At 40.0% G+C, this 18,306-nt stretch overlaps 2 protein-coding genes across 8 annotated transcripts in view; one reads left to right on the top strand and one right to left on the bottom strand.

The window, feature by feature from the left end:
- ZNF382 (zinc finger protein 382) overlaps positions 1–10,956 on the bottom strand; it is a 135,406-nt gene extending 124,450 nt beyond the window's left edge. For 2 of the 3 annotated variants that reach the window (XM_053666617.1, XM_053666616.1), the window contains exon 1: positions 10,717–10,956. Coding sequence is in view for 1 of the 3 variants with exons in the window: in XM_053666616.1 (XP_053522591.1) it covers positions 10,717–10,757 (41 nt within the window). In the remaining 2 variants the exon portion in view is untranslated. The remainder of the gene's footprint in view (positions 1–10,716) is intronic. The other variant, XM_053666618.1, reaches the window with a different exon arrangement.
- Positions 10,957–11,115: 159 nt separating this feature from the next.
- Positions 11,116–18,306, top strand: part of ZNF567 (zinc finger protein 567) — a 60,909-nt gene continuing 53,718 nt past the window's right edge. Inside the window, exons 1-2 of one of the 5 annotated variants that reach the window (XM_037145987.2) lie at positions 11,182–11,520; positions 16,193–16,253. The gene's annotated coding sequence lies outside the window, so the exon portion shown is untranslated. The other 4 variants (XM_037145988.2, XM_053666614.1, XM_053666615.1 and 1 more) reach the window with 4 other exon arrangements.

Below are 18,306 nucleotides of genomic sequence, written 5' to 3'. Positions count from 1 at the left end.
GGTCTGTTCAAGACTGTTACGTATAAGGAGGGGAGCCTTAGCTGTTCACCAGGGAGGGGCCACCTAGGTCACTGGTTTGTGATGCCGTATGTAGGGGCAGGGTCAGAGAGGGAGCAATAGTGGCCCCTTTGCTGCTTCCCACAGCTAAGGCCTGGTTGGTCTGTCTCACTGCTCACTCCTTCACTGGTTTATCTGCCCACTAATGTTGTGACCGCAGTCAACCTGCCACCTTGTGCCTTCATTGGGTCTGCCCATCACAACCCCACACCTGGGATCCGCCCTCTGCTGCCTGTGTGCCTGGGTCAGGGAATCTTTTTTGCCCGACCTGCTCTGCTGCTGGCTCCACCCCTCTTACCAGTCTGGTTGAATGGTTCATTGTTGTCAGACTTTGGTATAGTTCAATTTTCTGTGGTTTGGCTGCATTTTTTGTTGCTAAAACTTTATTGTTTTTAAACTTGGTTGTGCGAGAAAGCATAGTATTTCCACCTACACCTCCATCTTGGCGGAAGTCCCTGTTTATTGATTTTAGATTGGTTGTCATCCTCCTTTTGGTTGTGCAAGGAATCAAAGTACCTACACCTCCATCTTGGCTGGAACCCTAGAGTCTTTATTCCTATATTCTAAAATTGATACATAGTTCTTATAAAGAAAATAGGAAGCAAACATTGTTTAAATGCATGTAAGTTTATGGAAGTTTAAGTTTCTTTTTTAAACAAAAAAAAATCAGTATCACAGCCTAGAAATTACCAATGTTAACATGCAAATGTATAAATCCACATATTTTTCTCGTTATTGCTGATGCCCACCATTCTATCTGTAATAACCTATGCAAGTTTTGATTAATGGGGTAGTTGTACATATGTGTAGCCACTATCAATATATTTTGAATTTTTGTATATTTTTTGGTTATTCTGCAACATAATTTTTATCCACCACATGCAAATGTGGGACCAGGCCGTTGCACATCTCTGCCCATCCTACCAGTCTGGATGGATGTGGTTTCTTTAATTCTGTAGTTGTCAGACTTCTATTCAACCCAATTTCTGACAATCTGAGTGATGGTTATAACTTTAGTTGTAATTTATATTTTAGTTGTAATTTTGATGCAGTTTTTCAACGAGGTGAGCCATGCTTACCTATGCTGCCATCTTAACCAGAAGTCCCTGCAACCTACTTTTTAATTACTACTTGATATCACATTGTGAGGAAGTTCTGGAATTTATTAAACTAGGGTACAGACTTATAATGGTTCAACTTATAATTTTTTGACCTTACAATGGTGCAAAATGATACCCATACAACAAGTCTGTTAATCACCTTAAGTACAGTAATTCAATAAATCATGTAGGATATTGAACACTTTATTATAAAAATAGGCGGTGTTAGATGATTTTGCCAAACTGTATGTTAATGTAAGTGTTCTGAGCATGTTTAAGATAGGTTAAGTTAAGCTATGATGTTCAGTAGGTTGGGTATATTCAAGTTGCATTTACAACTTACATTGGTTTATTGGAACATACCCCATCATAACTCAAGGAGGATCTCGCTAGAGTCCAAAACACTGAACCATACCAGAGAAATGTTTTCTATATGATGTCTAGCTCCCATGTCTGGCTCACCCTCCCCAATTCCCCCAGGGTCATATGAGAATAGGCTTTAGATTTGGAATGTTTTTGTCATTAGCAGGACTGTCACTTGCATGTTCTCCCAGGTGGAGAGTAAGTGCCTGAGCCCTGTTCAGAGGGATGTAAGTATGTGTTGTTGGATTCTGTTTTTTTCAGTTAATAATATTTTGATAATCTGCCTACTGGAAGTATTTCCCTTCATTATGAATCTCTGGAGAGCCTTTGAAGAACTGATTTGACATTTGTATAACTGGAAACAAACAACTAAATTTTGTTACTGCTGTAAAGCCTAGGGGATAGAAAAAAGACACGTACCAAAAAGGGCTCCTAGTGGTTAAGTAGGCTGAAATTTTTAAAAACAGAGCCTAGCAGTCTTTTCTGCACAGGGGCCTCTCACACAAACTGCACATCACAGAGAGACCTCTGCACTAAACTGACTGCACCTGCCACTGGACTTTCCTGATTGCACTGTGTTTCTACCATCTAAGTCAGTACTTATAAATGAGTTCCTGAAAATGAGTCTATTTCAACCAGTAGGACTGAGGTTTTCCCCTACTACTACAGCCCCTACCAATCAGGGTGGCTCTATTCTGACCAATCTAGACAGTGCTTTTGGATCAAACAGTGAGAATAATTTACATGAGGATGGACTAATCAAGGACCAGGGGTGAGGACTTCTGTCCACATAAGTCAGGTTTGCTTGGCTCAGAGAGTGCACTTTCTCTTCCCACAGAGGACGGAACACAGCATCTTCCTGGATGAGGTGAAACTGAAGAGTAAAGAGTAAAGTCTCACCAGAGTAAAGTAGACCATGAACATAGGTGACCAGCATAGAACAAAGCAGACTGGCAAGGAGCAGGCATAGCAGACCATGGAGGAAAAGAGCTAAGCTAACTACCCAGAAGGAGGCCTAACCCCAGGGCTGTCTGGCCCCGGAACCATTCTACAGCCATGCTGTTTTCATAGCCATACTGTATCATGACTGCATGGTTTTGCACTGAATAAGGCTTCCTTCACTGCACCCCAAATTGGGGATTCTTGTTGACATTGACTTGGCACCAACCATTGGTTGACATGACTGAGACTTCATTTGTTTGACACCTAAGATGACTGTCTTTTTCTGGCCATTTTATTCCTCTTCCCTGACTGATACCCCCATATAACCTTGATTTTTAGAGAGAGAGAAGAGAGGGAGAGAGGGAGGAGGACAGAGAGAGGGAGAGAGATTGAGATTTACTTGTTGTCCTACCCACTCATGCATTCACTGATTACTTCTTATATGTGCCCTGACCAGAGACCCAAGTCCCGTTTTGTTGCCCACCCTTTAGGGTCAATGACCCAAACCAAGCTCCTTCTGCCAAGTGTCATTAGTGCTAATAGGGGGAGAGTAAGTTCAATAAAGCAGAGCAGAAACTTTTTTCTTTGATCAAGGAATGGAGAAGGGTGAGATCATGCTGGAAAGGCACCTTCTGTCTATGGTTAGGGTTGGAGGACAAGGTTAAAGAAACTGGTTGGGTAGGCAGCATCAGGAGAGCTGAAGTACGTGCAGTCCTCGTGGCTCCCTTGTACAGGACACTAATTGTGTCTAGTAATGTACATTTCTTCCCCCTGAGAGTGATTTTTACTGTGTTAATGGAGACAAATTCCTAACAGTCCCTGGAGGTGGGGGGTGGGCTCTGAATACCATCTTCAAGTGATATGGAGCAGGCTGGTTCTGTGGCTGAGCTGTCTATAAGTGCTGTTAACTTTCAGCAGCAGTTTGCCTTAGTTCCTATAAGCAAGCATAGCTAGTGACGTAGTTTAGATATTTGGGGAAGAGTAGGGTTTCGTAGAAGTTAGGTGACAATTACTGCTGTTAGTATATATAGGACTTGCTCTGGCTGGTGTTGCTCAGTGGGTTGAGCACTGGCCTGAGAACCAAAGGATCAGTGGTTTGATTCCCAGTCAGGGCACATGCCTTGGTTGTGGCCAGGTCCTCAGTAGAGGTGCGTGGGAGGCAACCACGCATTACTGTTTCTTTCCCTCTCTTTCTCCCTCCCTTCCCCTCTCCTAAAAATAAATTAATTAATTAAATTAAAAATATATATATATATGTAGGACTTTATATCTCTAAGTCATATGTGATTTCCTCATTGCAGGAAGGAGACAGGTCTCAACAGTGTAGACAGCAATGACTAAATAAGCTCCAAGAAGAGGAAAGCCATTGCAATTCAGCTGGTATAAAAAGTCAAAAGTTTAAGATGTTTAAGAAACTCTTCTCTGAGAGGCCAGAGGAGAGAAAAGAAGTCCCTCGAGCCTGAGTTCCCAAAGACTCATTTCTACTGTGAACAGATTTATCTGAAAATGGAGTCAGCAATGCCAAGGGGACCCTAAGTTGGAGTCAGAACACCGTTGGAAAATTCAGGCTCAGACATATCCACACCCAGATGAGGTTTGGACTTCTGTGCTTGCCATTGAACTTGCCTCCCTGTCATGCAGAGGCTTACCACAGACTCTCATCTCCTGCACCTGACCAATGCTTTTGAACTAGTCATCACACCCAGTTAGACAGCCAATAGGAAAAAAATTGTTTTTGCCTTCATAAGCTTGGGCTTTCTTTGTCTTCCCAGAGCACATTTCAGGTCTTCCCCTGAAACCACACAGTTTAAAACAATAGATATTTATTCTCTTTCACAGTTCTGGGGCCAGACATCCAAAATTAAGGTGTCTGCAGGGCCAGACAGACTCCTTTGAGAGACTCTAGAAAAGAATCTCTTCCAGCTCCTCATGACTGAAGGTATTCCTTGACCTGTGGCCCTGTGACTCCAATTACCTTTTTTTAAATCATTTTTTAGCATAGAAGGTAACCTTTCTTTAACCTTGATTTTTAGAGAGAGAGAAGAGAGGGAGAGAGGGAGGAGGACAGAGAGAGGGAGAGAGATTGAGATTTACTTGTTGTCCCACCCACTCATGTATTCACTGATTACTTCTTATATGTGCCCTGACCAGAGATCAAACCCACAAACCTTAGCATATCGGAGACAATGCCCTAATCAACTAAGCAACCCAGCCAGGGTCTATGATTCCAATATTTGCCTCCATGGTCACATTGCCACCTGTCCAATCTCTCTCTGCTTCACTCTTACAAGGATACCTGTCATTGGATTTAGGTTCCACCAAGACAATCCACAATGAACTCCTCACCTCAGCATCCTTAACTTAATTATTTCTACAAAGACCGTTTTCCCAAATAAAGTAACATTCACAGTTCCAGGGCTTATGATGTGAACAGGTCTTTTTTGAGGTCACTATTCTGCCCCTTACACCCCATCTTACCAACAGAATGTTATACTTTTTAACTTTTATCATTCTGACTGGTGAAAATAGTCTCAGAATCATTTTAATTTGAATTTCTCTTTTTATACGTTTAAGGGTCATTTGTACATATTTTTTGTGAGTTGTCAGTTTATTTCTTTTATCCTTTTTCTCCTGTCAAGGTTTCCTTTGGTCTTTCCCTCAATTTTAAAAGGCTTTCTTATTTTATTTAAGGTATTATAGTTGCCATATAACAGTATATTAGTTTCAGATGAACAACAGAATGATTTAATATTTCTAAAAATAGTGCAATGAAGTTTTTTTTAACCATCGTAATTCTGTGGATTGAACTTTGACTCCCCCCCCCACTTCCCAAATTCATGTGCTGAAGCTCTAATCTTCAATTCCTTAGAATAACTATATTTGAAGATAGGGCCTTTAAAGAGATAATTAAGTTAAAATGAGGTGTTCGGATGAGCCTTTTCCTATCTAAGTAGTGTCCTTATAAGAGATTAGGACATATCGGGAGAGATAAACCAGGGATTTCTGCATAATGAGTAAAGGCCAAATGAAGACAAGAAGGCAGCTATCTGCAAGCCAAGGATAAGAGACCTCAGGAGACACCAAACTTGCCATTACCTTAATCTTGGACTTACAGCTTCTAAGAACTGTGAGAAAGTTAATTTCTGTTGTTTAAACCACCCAGCTTGTGGTATTTTTGTTATGGCAGCCCTAGGAAATACAGGAACATTAGCTGTGGAGAACAGTGAAGGGTGGCGTCAAAGCTAAGGTTGAGTGCTTGCCAAGACCACACTCAACTGCTTGCATCTGCAGGGGTTTAAGCAGGGGTTCTGCAAGGGGTTAAGAAGGAGAGAGTTAACCACAAGCTTCAGCTAAATGTGGCTGTAACTTTTGCAGAAGAAATATTTATCATCTAGATAGTCTGGAATGGAGCAATTATGCCTGCAGTTTTTCCCTGAGTCTGTAAATTGTCCTTGAGCTTTACCCAACTAACTCTTATAAAATAAACATGGAGACCATGTTCAGGGTCATTGTCTCTCCATCAGAGGACAATGTCCCAGCTGGTCCCTGCTTTTCCTTAAACCTTCTGTGTCTGTGTCTTTCTTAATCTCCCATTGCCCCTCCTCTTCAGAGACTTCCTCCCCACACTGGTCACAGCAGTCAGCCTTTTATCTGTGATATAGCTTGCAAATATTTTCTCCCAATTTGTAAGTTATCTTTTGACTTTATTTTTTAGTGTAGTCTAATCTTTGAATATTTCAGATTTTCAATATTTTCTTTTATGGCATCTTTTGTTTTGAGTTATAGTCAGAAAGTTCTTTTTTACACTAAGGTTAAACAGGAATTTACCCATGATTTCCTCTAGAACCTATATGGTTTCATTTTTTATGTTTATATCCCTGACCTATTTGGAGTTTATTTTTGTGGTATGATGTGAGTTCTGGATATAATTTTATCTTTTTTCCAAATCTCAAACCACTGTTCCCATCTATATGCTTATATTTTAACTTTTTTAAAAAACCACTGGATTATACACTTTATTTATTTATTTTTTGAATTATTTTTTAAAAGATTTTATTTATTTATCTTTAGAGGGTAAGGGAAGGAGAAGAGAGGGAGAGAAATATCAATGTGTGGTTGCCTCTCGTGCGTCCCCTGCTGGCAACTGGCCTGCATCCCAGGCATGTGCCCTGACTGGGAATCAAACCACGATCCTTTAGTTTGCAGGCCTGCACTCAATCCACTGAGTTACACCAGCCGGGGCATATTTTAACTTTTTATTTTGAGATCATTTGAAATGTATATGCTATTGCAAGAAATTAAATACAGAGATTCCCATATCACCTTCACCCAGTTTCCCTCAATGCTAACTTTTTGTAAAACAACAGTACAATGTCATGACCCCAAACATCAATATTGATACAATACACAGAACTTATTCACATATTTCCAGTTTTACATACACCCATTTGTGTATGTCTGTGTATATTTAGTTCTATGTAGTTTTAGCACAGATAAAGAGTCATGTGACCACCCCATCATGATTCAGAACATGATTTACAAGAATCCTTTCTCCTACCTTTTCATAGTCATACCACCTACTCTCCACCCCCTCTCTCCCAGTTCCTGGCAGCCTCTACTCTGTTCTCCATATCTGTATTTTTGTCATTTTAAGAATGTTATTTATATAAATGGAATCATGCAGTTTGTAACTTTATGAGATTTGCTCTTTCTCACTCAGCATAATTCCCTTCAGTTCCACCTACCGTATTTTGTCATTTTGCCACGTATAATGTGCTCCAGTGTATAATGTAAGCCCGTGTTTTGTGTGTGTTATAAACAAGATTATTATACCCATGGCATATGATCATTATCCCCATGTATAATATGTATCCTTATTTTTCCCTCAAAAATTTGGGCAGAAAGTGTGCATTAAACATGGCAAAATATGGTAAGTTGTTGTGTTTCAATGGTTCATTCCTTTTCATTACTGAGTGTTTTTCCATGGCATATATATACCCTTTTTTAAAACCATTTACCTGTTGAAGGACATATGGGTTAGTTCCAGTCTTTGGTTGTTACAAATAAAGCTGCTATAAACATTCATCTAAAGACATTTGTGTAAACATATTTTTCATTTCTCTGGGATAAACAGCCAAGACTGCAGTTGCTGCGTTATATGGCAAGCTATATACTTACTTTTTATTGTGAAACATCAATTACTTCAATTTTGTTCATTTCAGCTCTGTGGCTAAAGGAATTATTGCACTGTCCATAAAAACTGATGTTTGCAGCATCATTGGTCATGAGGGGAATGAAATTAAATCTAAATGTGCCACTACACACCCTCTAAAATGGTTAAAATTTCAAAGACTGACAATAATAATGCTGATGATATAGAACAACTGGAATTCTCATACACTATAGCTGAGAGTATAGTGGAACAATCACTTTCAAAAACTATTTTGCAATATCTATTAGAGCTAAGTATATGCATACTTTCTAACCCAGCAATTCTGATTTCATATGTACTTTAAAAGACTGGTAAAAGAATGTTTATAGCAGCTTTCCTCACAATGGCCCAAAACTGGAAACAACCCAAATATTCCATCAGTAGGAGAATGGATAAAGTATGGTATATTCAAACAAAGAAATACTATATAACAATGTTAAATTACAATCAACTGCTAAGTGTAACAATATGAATGACTCTTACAGATACAATGTTGAGTAAAAGAGGCAGATACCAAAGTACACACAGTGAGATTCCATTTATAAAAAGTTCAAAACCAGACAAAATTAATCTATTGTGATAGAGGTCAAAATGACGGTTAACTCTGAGGTATAATGAAAGGAAAGAGATATGAGGGAGACTTTTCTGGGATGTTGAAAAGTATTTTTATCAAAAGGTGGTGGCAAGGGTTTATAAAACAAATCATTGAACTATAATTTTAAGATCTGTGCTGTATGTTGTACAAAAGTTTTATTAAAAATGAAGGAAAAGAAATCACATATGCTCAAAATAAATGGCAAATCTATGTTTTGAATCCACGTCTCTTTAGCTACAAATCCATTTCTCTTTAAATTCTGCTTTTTGCCTCAGAAGCTCTTATTTTATTACATTTAGTGAAAACTGAGCACAGGTAATTTATTTAAAAAACCACAATTTCCACCAGACTGGTAGACTCAAAAGACTGATAATACCCTACATTAGTAGAATACACTCTCATTGTATGTTACACATTGGTGAAAATTTAAGTAGGGCAATTGATAAAGATGTATAAGCAGGTTAAACTATGAAAGCCTCATTCTCAACTATATTGCTGAACACATTCAGGCAAACAATGCAGTAAAAAATTATGACTCAGTTTATAATATAGTGACATGGAAAGTTTGATGTATTTTGTTAGACAAAGAGATAGATTACAAAACAGTATTGCAGTATGATTCTGTTTTGACTGAGAAAATCCTATATGCCTATAGCCATGTTAATTCACAGAAAACAGGTAAAAAGATTGGAATAAAATGTGCAAAGAAGCTGTTTCTAGGTGAGCTTTACTTAAAGCTTTTCTGTGTTCTCTAAATTTCTCAATTAAGAAATTACTAATTTTACAGTCAGAAAAAATAATAGAGCTAATCCCTCCCCCTCTGAGAGCAGACAAAATAATAGAAGATATGTGTGTGTGACAAATGGGGTACAGTGTTGTAGTGGTTTGAATTCTGGCTGAAGAGGCCTGAACTTTCTTTCTAGATGTGAAGCCCTTCAGATGAGTGACTCAAATACTGCCTTAAAAGTCCTAAATCTTGAATCCTAAGATTTATACACAATGGATCCCTTATACTTTGCCCCGTACTTATCTAGGCTCAGATCTCTTGTTGTCAACCTCTATACAAACCATTACTCCAACAAGGAAATGACATCTGCCTTGGAAATTAATCAAATAATAATTGAACTCTGCACATAAAGAAATGGGACTTAGGCCTGATACAACTATGCAGAAATCCAGATCATTCCCTTGATCATCAGGCAGAAAACGAAGTTGAGAAAGCAATCTGAAGGATCAGGATAATGACACGTTAGAAATAAGACAGCAGAGATGCCCATTTACACCTCTAGGAATCTTAAACCAATCCTTCAGAAAGTTACCTAAGCACCCTAAAGAGTCACATTCCCCAATGACTCACAGTGAAGAAAACAAGATGGCTCCAGAATGCAGATTTTTAATTGGAATAGGGAAAAGAGCAATTGTAATCAGGGAGACCCAACTGATTAGTTAAATGTATATAGGTCCTATATTACACACCTTTGAACAAATTTCTCTGAGTAGGGTGAGTCATCTACACTTCGCTCAGCAGAAGTCAATGCCACACTCTGGCATCTACAGACCCTTGAATAGACAGGAACTCCTGTTCCTATAAGGTCCTGGAAGGGAATGTAAAGTTTAATGGACATTGGAGCTGAACAGCAAAGAAAAAGATTTGCCTAAGAAAGTTATTAGTTACTAAATTACAAAATTTCCATGTATAGAAAACTAAGACAAATGCAAAATTGTAGAAAATAATGAAGGATATGGAATGTTTTTAAGATATAATGTCAGCAGAGAAATCACTTTACAAATCAAGTTGACCAATATAAGTATATCAACATAAGGTGACAGAAAAAAGACCAGAGTTAAATACCTATTTCCGTTACCTATTGCTGTGTATCCACCTCAGAAGTTTGTAGCTTAAAACAAAACGCATTAATTACCGCATTATTCTGGGAGAAGCAGGAGAAAAGGAAGCAGCAGGAAACCCCGGAATACAGATACTAACAAAGGAGAGAACATAAATTTGGCCTGTGGAGGGAACACCCCTCTCTGCGTTAAGCAGGACGATGGGCACTGAAGGTTGGGGTACCATGAAGAAGGCAGCTCAGGAAAGGCTTCAGTGCAGGGCAACTCTGGTTAACACAGGCATCCTCCTTTTCAGAGACAGACATACTGTCAAGAAGCTCTTCAGCAGAACCTCTCCGTCCCAACGTTTAAATAAAAAACTGCAGAAATGAAGCACTACCCCAGTGACAACAACCAAAACTAACCGATCAGAGTTAAAAGCCTCCTGCGTGGCAATAAGCAAGGAGAGTATTATCTTATAACTGGCGTTCTCAAACCAACCGTGCCACGTTCCCCACATGACAGCCAACCACGGTCATTCAAAAAGTTCCGCATCACGCACCCTTCCCGGCCTCCTCAGCACGCACACACAAATGCTCACACTCACTTAAACTCCGTACCTACGCCTGAGCCCCGGGGTCCACAGCCCAGTCTGCGCCATATGGGCTGCGGATTTCCTCCCCTTGAGCGCCTGCCCAGCCCGGACACCTAGGTTACCACTAGGAGCGCGAGGAATTTGAGAACTTGTGGAGGGGAACCAGAAATGATCGGAGATCAAAGTTCTCTTCCAAAGCAGCCCAGGGCGGTGGGAAGTGTAGTTCGTAGCGGAGAAGGCGGGATCTGCAGGGGTGTACTGAGGAAGCGGCACCAAACCCAGAGCCGCGGAGACTCCTGGGCTGCAGAGCTGCGCGGAGTACGCAGGCGCAGACGGCTGGCTGGGGCAGGCGCAGACGGCTGGCTGGGGCAGGCGCAGACGGCTGGCTGGGGCAGGCGCAGACGGCAGGCTGGGGCGTAGAGGAGACTGGCGTGTGCTGCAGGCTAGGAGGAGGCGGTGGCGGGCTGCTGTGTAATGCTAAGGAGGAGGGCGGGAACTTGGGCTGGGGAAAGCGAGAAAGCTAGAGGGAACCTAGGATGAGAAGGCCGGGAAGGAAAGTGAGAGTCCGGGTCATAGAGAAAGCGAAGAGGGGAGAGAGAACCTAGGCAGAGGAAGGAACAAGGACCCAAGGCCGGGAGCGCTGAGGAGGGAACCGAGAGCTCGGACCTGCAGCGATCCAGGCTAGAGAGGGCCTAAAAGGGAACTGGAAATCCCAGGCAGGCCTGAGCTCGGCCTGGGCAGGAATTGTGTCTGTTTCCCCCCTCACCCTACCCTCAACCTGTGAGGAAACCCAGCTATCAGAGCGCAGCCGCGACCCCATGGTCAATCGGTTTGTGTAGCCTTGTGTGCCTGTGCTTATCTGTGTTTGGGCACGTGTTACTCCGTGTGACATTCTGGCACTAATTGGTTGTGAAAGTGTCAGGGTCTCTGCATGTGTCTAATTTTTAGAATACGTGCATGTCGATTTTTTGTTGTTGTTGCTAGATTACAATTGTCCCCATTATTCCCCCATTACTTTCCCCTGCCCAACTCAACCCCCAGCTCCCACATTCAGTCGTCCCTCTTGTTGTCTTTGTTCATGGGTCCTTTATACATGTTCCTTGACTTGACCCTTCCCCATCTTTCCCGGTTATACCTCCCCTCCTCCCCTTGGGTCACTGTCAGTTTGTTCTTTATTTGCATGCCTCTGGTTCTATTTTGCTCACTAGTTTGTTTTGTTAATTAGGTTCCACTCACAGGAGATCATATGGTATTTATGCTTCACCACCGGGTTTATTTCACTAAGCTTAATACTCTTCCATCCATGCAGTCAGGAAGGGTAGGAGCTCCTTTTTCCTTTCTGCTGCACAGTATTTCATTGTGTAAATGTACCATGTTTTTTTGATCCATTCATTTACTGATGGGCGTTTAGGCTGTTTCCAGCATTTGGCTATTGTAAATAATGTTGCTGTGAACACTGGGGTGCATGGTTTCCTTTGAATTGGTGTTTTAGTGTCCTAGGGTATCCCAGTAGTGGAATTGCCAGGTCAAAAGGTATTTTCATTTTTAGTATTCTGAGGAAATTCCATACTGTTTTCCACAGTGGCTGCACTAGTCTGCATTCCCACCAACAGTGAACTAGGTTCTCTTTTCACCACAACTTGGTCAGCACTTGTTTGCTGATTTGTTTATGATGGCCATTCTGACAGGTGTGGAGTGGTATCTCATTGTGGTTTTATATTTTATTGATTGTGCTATTACGCTTGCCCAATTTCCACCCCCTCCATTTCCCTCCACCCTGCACACCCCCCTCACAAACATTCCCCCCTTTAAAAGTTCATGTCCATGTGTCATAAGTTCTTTAGCTTCTACATTTCCCACACTATTCTTTCCCTCTCCTGTCTATTTTCTACCTACCGTCTATGCTACTTATTCTTTGTACCTTTTCCCGCTTTCTCCTCCACCCATTTCCTTGTTGCTAACCCTCCATGTGATCTCCATTTATGTGGTTCTGTTTCTGTTCTAGTTGTTTGCTTAGTTTGCTTTTGTTTTAGGTGTGGTTGTTAATAACTGTGAGTTTGCTGTCTTTTTACTGTTCATATTTCTTATTTAATTTTTCTCAGATAAGTCCCTTTAACATTTCATATAATAAGGGCTTGGTGATGATGAACTCCTTGAACTTGACCTTATCTGAGAAGCACTTCATCTGCCCTTCCATTCTGAATGAATGCTTTGCTGGATAGAGCAATCTTGGATGTAGGTCTTTGGATTTCATGACTTGGAATACTTCTTTGTAGCCCCTTTTTGCCTGCAAGGTTTCTTTTGAGAAATCAGCTGACAGTCTGATGGGAACTCCTTTGTAGTTGACTCTCCCCTTATCTCTTGCTGCTTCTAGAATTCTCTCCTTCATTTTAATCTTGGCTAATGTAATGATGATGTGCTTTGGTGTGTTCCTCCTTGGGTCCACCTTCTTTGGGACTCTCTGAGCTTCCTGGACTTCCTGGAAGTCTATTTCCTTTGCCAGATTGGAGAAGTTCTCTTTTATTATTTGTTCAAATACCTTTTCCACTTGTCGCTCTTCCTCTTCCCCTTCCAGTACCCTTATAATTCAGATGTTGGAACATTTAAAGATGTCCTGGAGGATTCTAAGCCTGTTCTCGTTTTTTTTTTAATTCTTGTTTCTTCATCCTTTTCTGTTTGGTCGTTTTTTTCTTCCTTGTGGTCCACTTGATTGATTTTAGTCCCAGTTTCCTTTCCATCATTCTTGGTTCCCTGTGCATTTTCCTTCATTTCACTTAGCGTAACCTTCATTTGTTCATATAATTTGTTACCAAAATCAACCAGTTCTGTGAGCATCCTGATCACCAGTGCTTTGAACTGTGTATCTGATAGGTTGGCTATCTTCGTCGCTTAGATGTATTGGCTCTGGGGCTTTGATCTGTTCTTCCATTTGAGCCATTTTTGGGGGGTTTGGTCATGCCTGTTACATAGTGAGGGGTCTAGCCTTGGGTGTTCATCAGGGCAGGGAGACCCAGTTGCTGGGTTGTGACGCTGTATGTAGGAGGCGGGGTCAGAGAGGGAACAATGGCACTTGCTGCACTCTCTGTTGGATTTCAGTCCCTTCTGCCCCTTCCCACAAGCAAATTGGGCCCTTCTAGTGCTGGTTCCCAGGTGGGTGGGCTTGTGAACTTTCTAAGACCCTGTGGGTCTCTCCAATGAATTCTGTGAGGCTGGGAGTCTCTCTCGTCACCTCAACCCCCAAAAATGTTTTCAATCAGTGATTTTAGGCTTTATTTCCCAGCACTGGAGCCCTGGGTTGCACAGTTCGTCTCGCTGTTCGTTTTCACCTGGTTTATCTGCGCGTGAATGTGTAACCTCAATCAGCCAGCTGCCTGTGCACCTCACTGGGTCTGCGTGTTGCCACTCTGTGCCCATGTCCACCAACTACCACTTTTTCCTGCTGTGACGCCTCTCCACCTTCTGCCAACTCCACCCCTCTTACCGGTCTGGATGAATGGTCGTTGGACTTTTGTACAGTTCAATTTCCTGTCAGTTCTGGTTCTTTTTTTTGTTTGTTTCTAAATTTTTATTGCCCTGAATTTTGGTTGTGTAAGGAGGCACAGTGTGTCTACCTATGCCTCCATGTTGGCTGGAAGTCTCATTGTGGTTTTAATCAGCATGTCTCTGATGGCTAGTTATACTGAGCATCCTTTCATATGTTTTCTGGGAGCTCTTGTATGTCCTTCTTGGAGAAGTGTCTGTTCAGGTCCTTAGCCCATTTTTAATTGGATTGTTTGTCTTGCTACAGTGGAGTTGTGTGAGTTCTTTAAATATTTTGGAGATGAAATCCTTGTCTGAGGTATCATTGGCAAATACATTTTCCCATATGGTTGGTTCCTTTTTCATTGTGCTGCTGTTTTCTCTAGCCATGCAGAAGCTTTTCATTTTCATGAAGTCCTATTTTTTTATTCATTACTTTATGTCCTTTGCTGTGGGGTTGGGGGGCATCAGTGAAAATATTGCTGTGTGGAATATCTGAAATATTCCTGCCTATATTCCTCTAGGACTTTTATGGTGTCACAACTTGTATTTAAGTCTTTTATCTATCTTGAGTTTATTTTTTTAAGATTTTATTTATTTATCTTTAGAAGGGAAAGGAAGGAGAGAGGGAGCGAAATATCAATGTATGGTTGCCTCTCATGCGTCCCCTGCCACCAGGAATTGGCATGCAACCCAGGCGTATGCCCTGACTGGGAATCAAACTTTGATTCTTTGGTTCGCAGGCCCACGCTCAATCCACTGAGCTACACCAGCCAGGGCTTGAGTTTATTTTTGTGTAATGGTGTAGGTTGTGGGTAGAGTTTCAATTTTGTGCATATAGTTGTCAGATCTCCCAACACCATTTGTTGAAGAGGCTATTTTTACTCCATTTGTGCTGTTGCCCCCTTTGTCAAATATTAATTGACCATAGAGACATGGGTTTAATTCTGGAATCTCTGTTCTGTTCCCTTGATCTGTGTGTCTGTTCTTACACCAATACCAGACTGTTTTGATTACAGTAGGCTTGTAATATAGTTTCATATCAGGTATTGTGATCCCTCCTACTTTGTTCTTTCTCAGAATCGTGGAGGCTGTTCAAGGTCATTTATGGTTATGTTTAAATTTTTGAAATATTTGTTCAATATCTGTAAAATATCTTGTTGGTATTTTAATAGGGATAGTGTAGAAACTGCAAATTGTTTTGCATACTATAAGAATTTTGATGATACAATTTTTCCATTCTTTGACCATAGTATATGCTTCCATTTATTTTCTTCTTTAATTTCTTTCTTCAGTGTTCTATAGTGTTCTGAGTATAGGTCTTTTACCTCTTTGGTTTGGTTTATTCCTAGGTACTTTATTTTCCTTGTTGCTGTAGCAAATGAGATTTTTCCCCCCTAATTTCTGTTTATGATATTTTATTGTTGGTGTACAAAAATGCCTTCAACTTCATAATATTGACTTTGTATCCCACTGTTTTATCCAATTCATTTATTAGGTTGAGTAGTTTTTTGGTGGAGTCTTTAGGGTTTTCTTTGTACACTATCATGTCATCTACAATGACACTTTTACATCCCCCTTTCCAATTTGGATGTTTTTATTTCTTTTTCTCGTGTGATCGTTGTGGCTAGAACTTCCAATACTATGTTGAAAAGAAGTGAAAGAAGATATCCCCTCTTGTTCCCCATCCTAGTGAGCAAGCTTTTAGTTTTTGCCCATTGAATATGATGTTGGCTGTAGGTTTTCCATATGTGACCTTTATTATGTTGCAGCATGCCCCATCTACTCCCACTTTGCTGACTGTTTTTATCATAAATGGGTGCTGTACCTTATCAAATGCTTTTTTCACATCTATTGATATGATCATGTGATTTTTGTCTTTGCTTTTGTTTATGTTATATATTTACTGACTTGCAAATATTGTACCAACCTTGAATCCCTGGATTTAATCCCACCTGATCATGTCATGTGATCTTTTTAAGGTATTGCTGGATGCAGTTGCCAATATTTTGTTGAGTCTGCGTTCATCAGCAACTTTGGCCGGTAATTTTCTTTCTTTCTTTCTTTCTTTCTTTCTTTCTTTCTTTCTTTCTTTCTTTCTTTCTTTCTTTCTTTCTTTCTTTCTTCCTTCCTTCCTTCCTTCCTTCCTTCCTTCCTTCCTTCCTTCCTTCCTTCCTTCCTTTTTCTTTCTTTCTTGTGATTTTATCTGGTTTTGGGTTTAGGATGAATCTGGCTGCATAGAAAGACTTTGGGAGTCTTTCTTCCTGGATTTTTTGGAATAGTTTGAGAAGGATAGGAATTAGCCCTTACTTAAATATTCTGTAAAATTCTCCTATGAAACCACTGGGTCCAGGGCTTTTGTGTGCTAGGAGGGGTTTTTTTTTTATTACTGCCTCAATTTCACTAGCTGTTACTAGTCTCTTCAGGCAGTCTGCTTCTTCTTGTTTCAGTTTTGGAAATTATATGTTTCTAGAAATTTGTCCATTTCACCCACATGTTCAAATTTCTCGACATATAGTTGTTTGTAGTCATTTCTCACAATCCTTTGTATTTCTGTGGATTCAGTTGAAATTTCTCCTCTTTCATTTCTGATGTAATTTATTTAGGTCCTCTTTTTTTTTTTTTTCTTGATGAGTGGTTACAGCTTGTCAGTTTTATTTAATTTTTTCAAAGAACCAACTCCTGGATTTATTGATTCTTTTCATTGATCTTTTAGTCTTTTATGTCATTTAATTCTGCTCTGCTCTTGATTATTTCCTTCCTTCTCCTCATTGTGGGTTTTGTTGTTGTTCCTCCAGTTCTTGTAGATGTAGGGTTAGGGTTTTTATTTGAAATATTTCTGTCTTTTTTTTTTAAGTAGGTCTGTACTGCTCTGAATATCCTTCTCAAGACTGCCTTTGCTGTATTCCATATGTTTTAGATTGTAGTATGTTCATTTTCATTTTTTTCCAGAAACTTTGTTATTTCTAACTTGATCTCATTATTAATCCATTCATTGTTTAACAGCATGTTATTCATTCTCCATCAATTTGAATGTTTGAGTTTTTTTCCTTGAGATTGGTTTCTAGTTTCAAGCCCTTGTGGTCTGGGAAAATGCTTGATACAATTTTAATTTTCTTGAATTTGTTGAGGCTTATTTTGTGTCCTATCATGTGGTCTCTGTATGAAAATGCCCTATGTGCCTCTGAAAAGAATGTGTATTTTGCTGTTTTGAGATGAAAGGTCCTATTTATATCAGTTAAGTCCATTTGATCTAGTGCCTCATCCAATGCCACAATATCCTTGTTGGTATTTTTTGGGAGATCTATCCATTGTTGACAGTGGAGTATTAAAATTGCCTACTATAAGTGTGTTGCTGACTTTATCTTTCTTGAAGTCCTTCAAGATTTTCCTTACATATTTGGGTGTTCCTTTGTTGGGTTCATATATGTTTATAATGGTTATATCTTCCTGATGAATTCTTCCCTTGAGTATTATGAAGTGTCCTTCTGTCACTTTTTATGGACTTCATTCGGGATCTATTTTGTCTGATATAAGTATTACTGTGCCAGCTCTTTCTGTTTTGTCTATTTGCTTGGAATCTATTTTTCCAATGCTTCATTTTCGGTCTGTGTAGGTTTTTTGTTCTGAGGTGGGTCTCTTGTAGGTATTATATGTGCAGGTCATATTTTCCCATGCATTCAGCTACATTGTGTCTTTTGATTGGAGCATTTAATTGATTTACATTTAAGGTTATTATTAATAGGCACTTATTCAATATAATTTTCTCTCTTTATACCTGTGTTTCTCTCTCTATTTCTTCATCTTCTTAAAGCAGTCTCTGTAGCATGACTTGCAATGCTGATTAAGTGGAGGTGTATTCTTTTAGCCTTCTTTTGTCTGGGAAACTCCTTATTTCACCCTCCATTTTAAATTAGATCCTTGCTTTGTAGAGTAGTCTCAGTTGCCGGCCTTTACTTCTCATTACTTAGAATATTTCTTGACATTCCCTTCTGGCTTATAGTGTTTCTGTTGAGAGTCAGCTGTTCTGGGGCTCCCTTGTGTGTTACTTCCTGTTTCTCCCTTGCTGCCTTTAAGATTCTCTCTTTGTCTTGGA

The sequence above is a fragment of the Artibeus jamaicensis genome, unplaced genomic scaffold (genome assembly GCF_021234435.1).
Source record: "Artibeus jamaicensis isolate MK-2021 breed Jamaican fruit bat unplaced genomic scaffold, CSHL_Jam_final contig_464, whole genome shotgun sequence".
NCBI lineage: Eukaryota > Metazoa > Chordata > Mammalia > Chiroptera > Phyllostomidae > Artibeus > Artibeus jamaicensis.
Note: the sequence above shows the minus strand (reverse complement) of the source record. Positions and strands in the feature narration are given on the sequence as shown.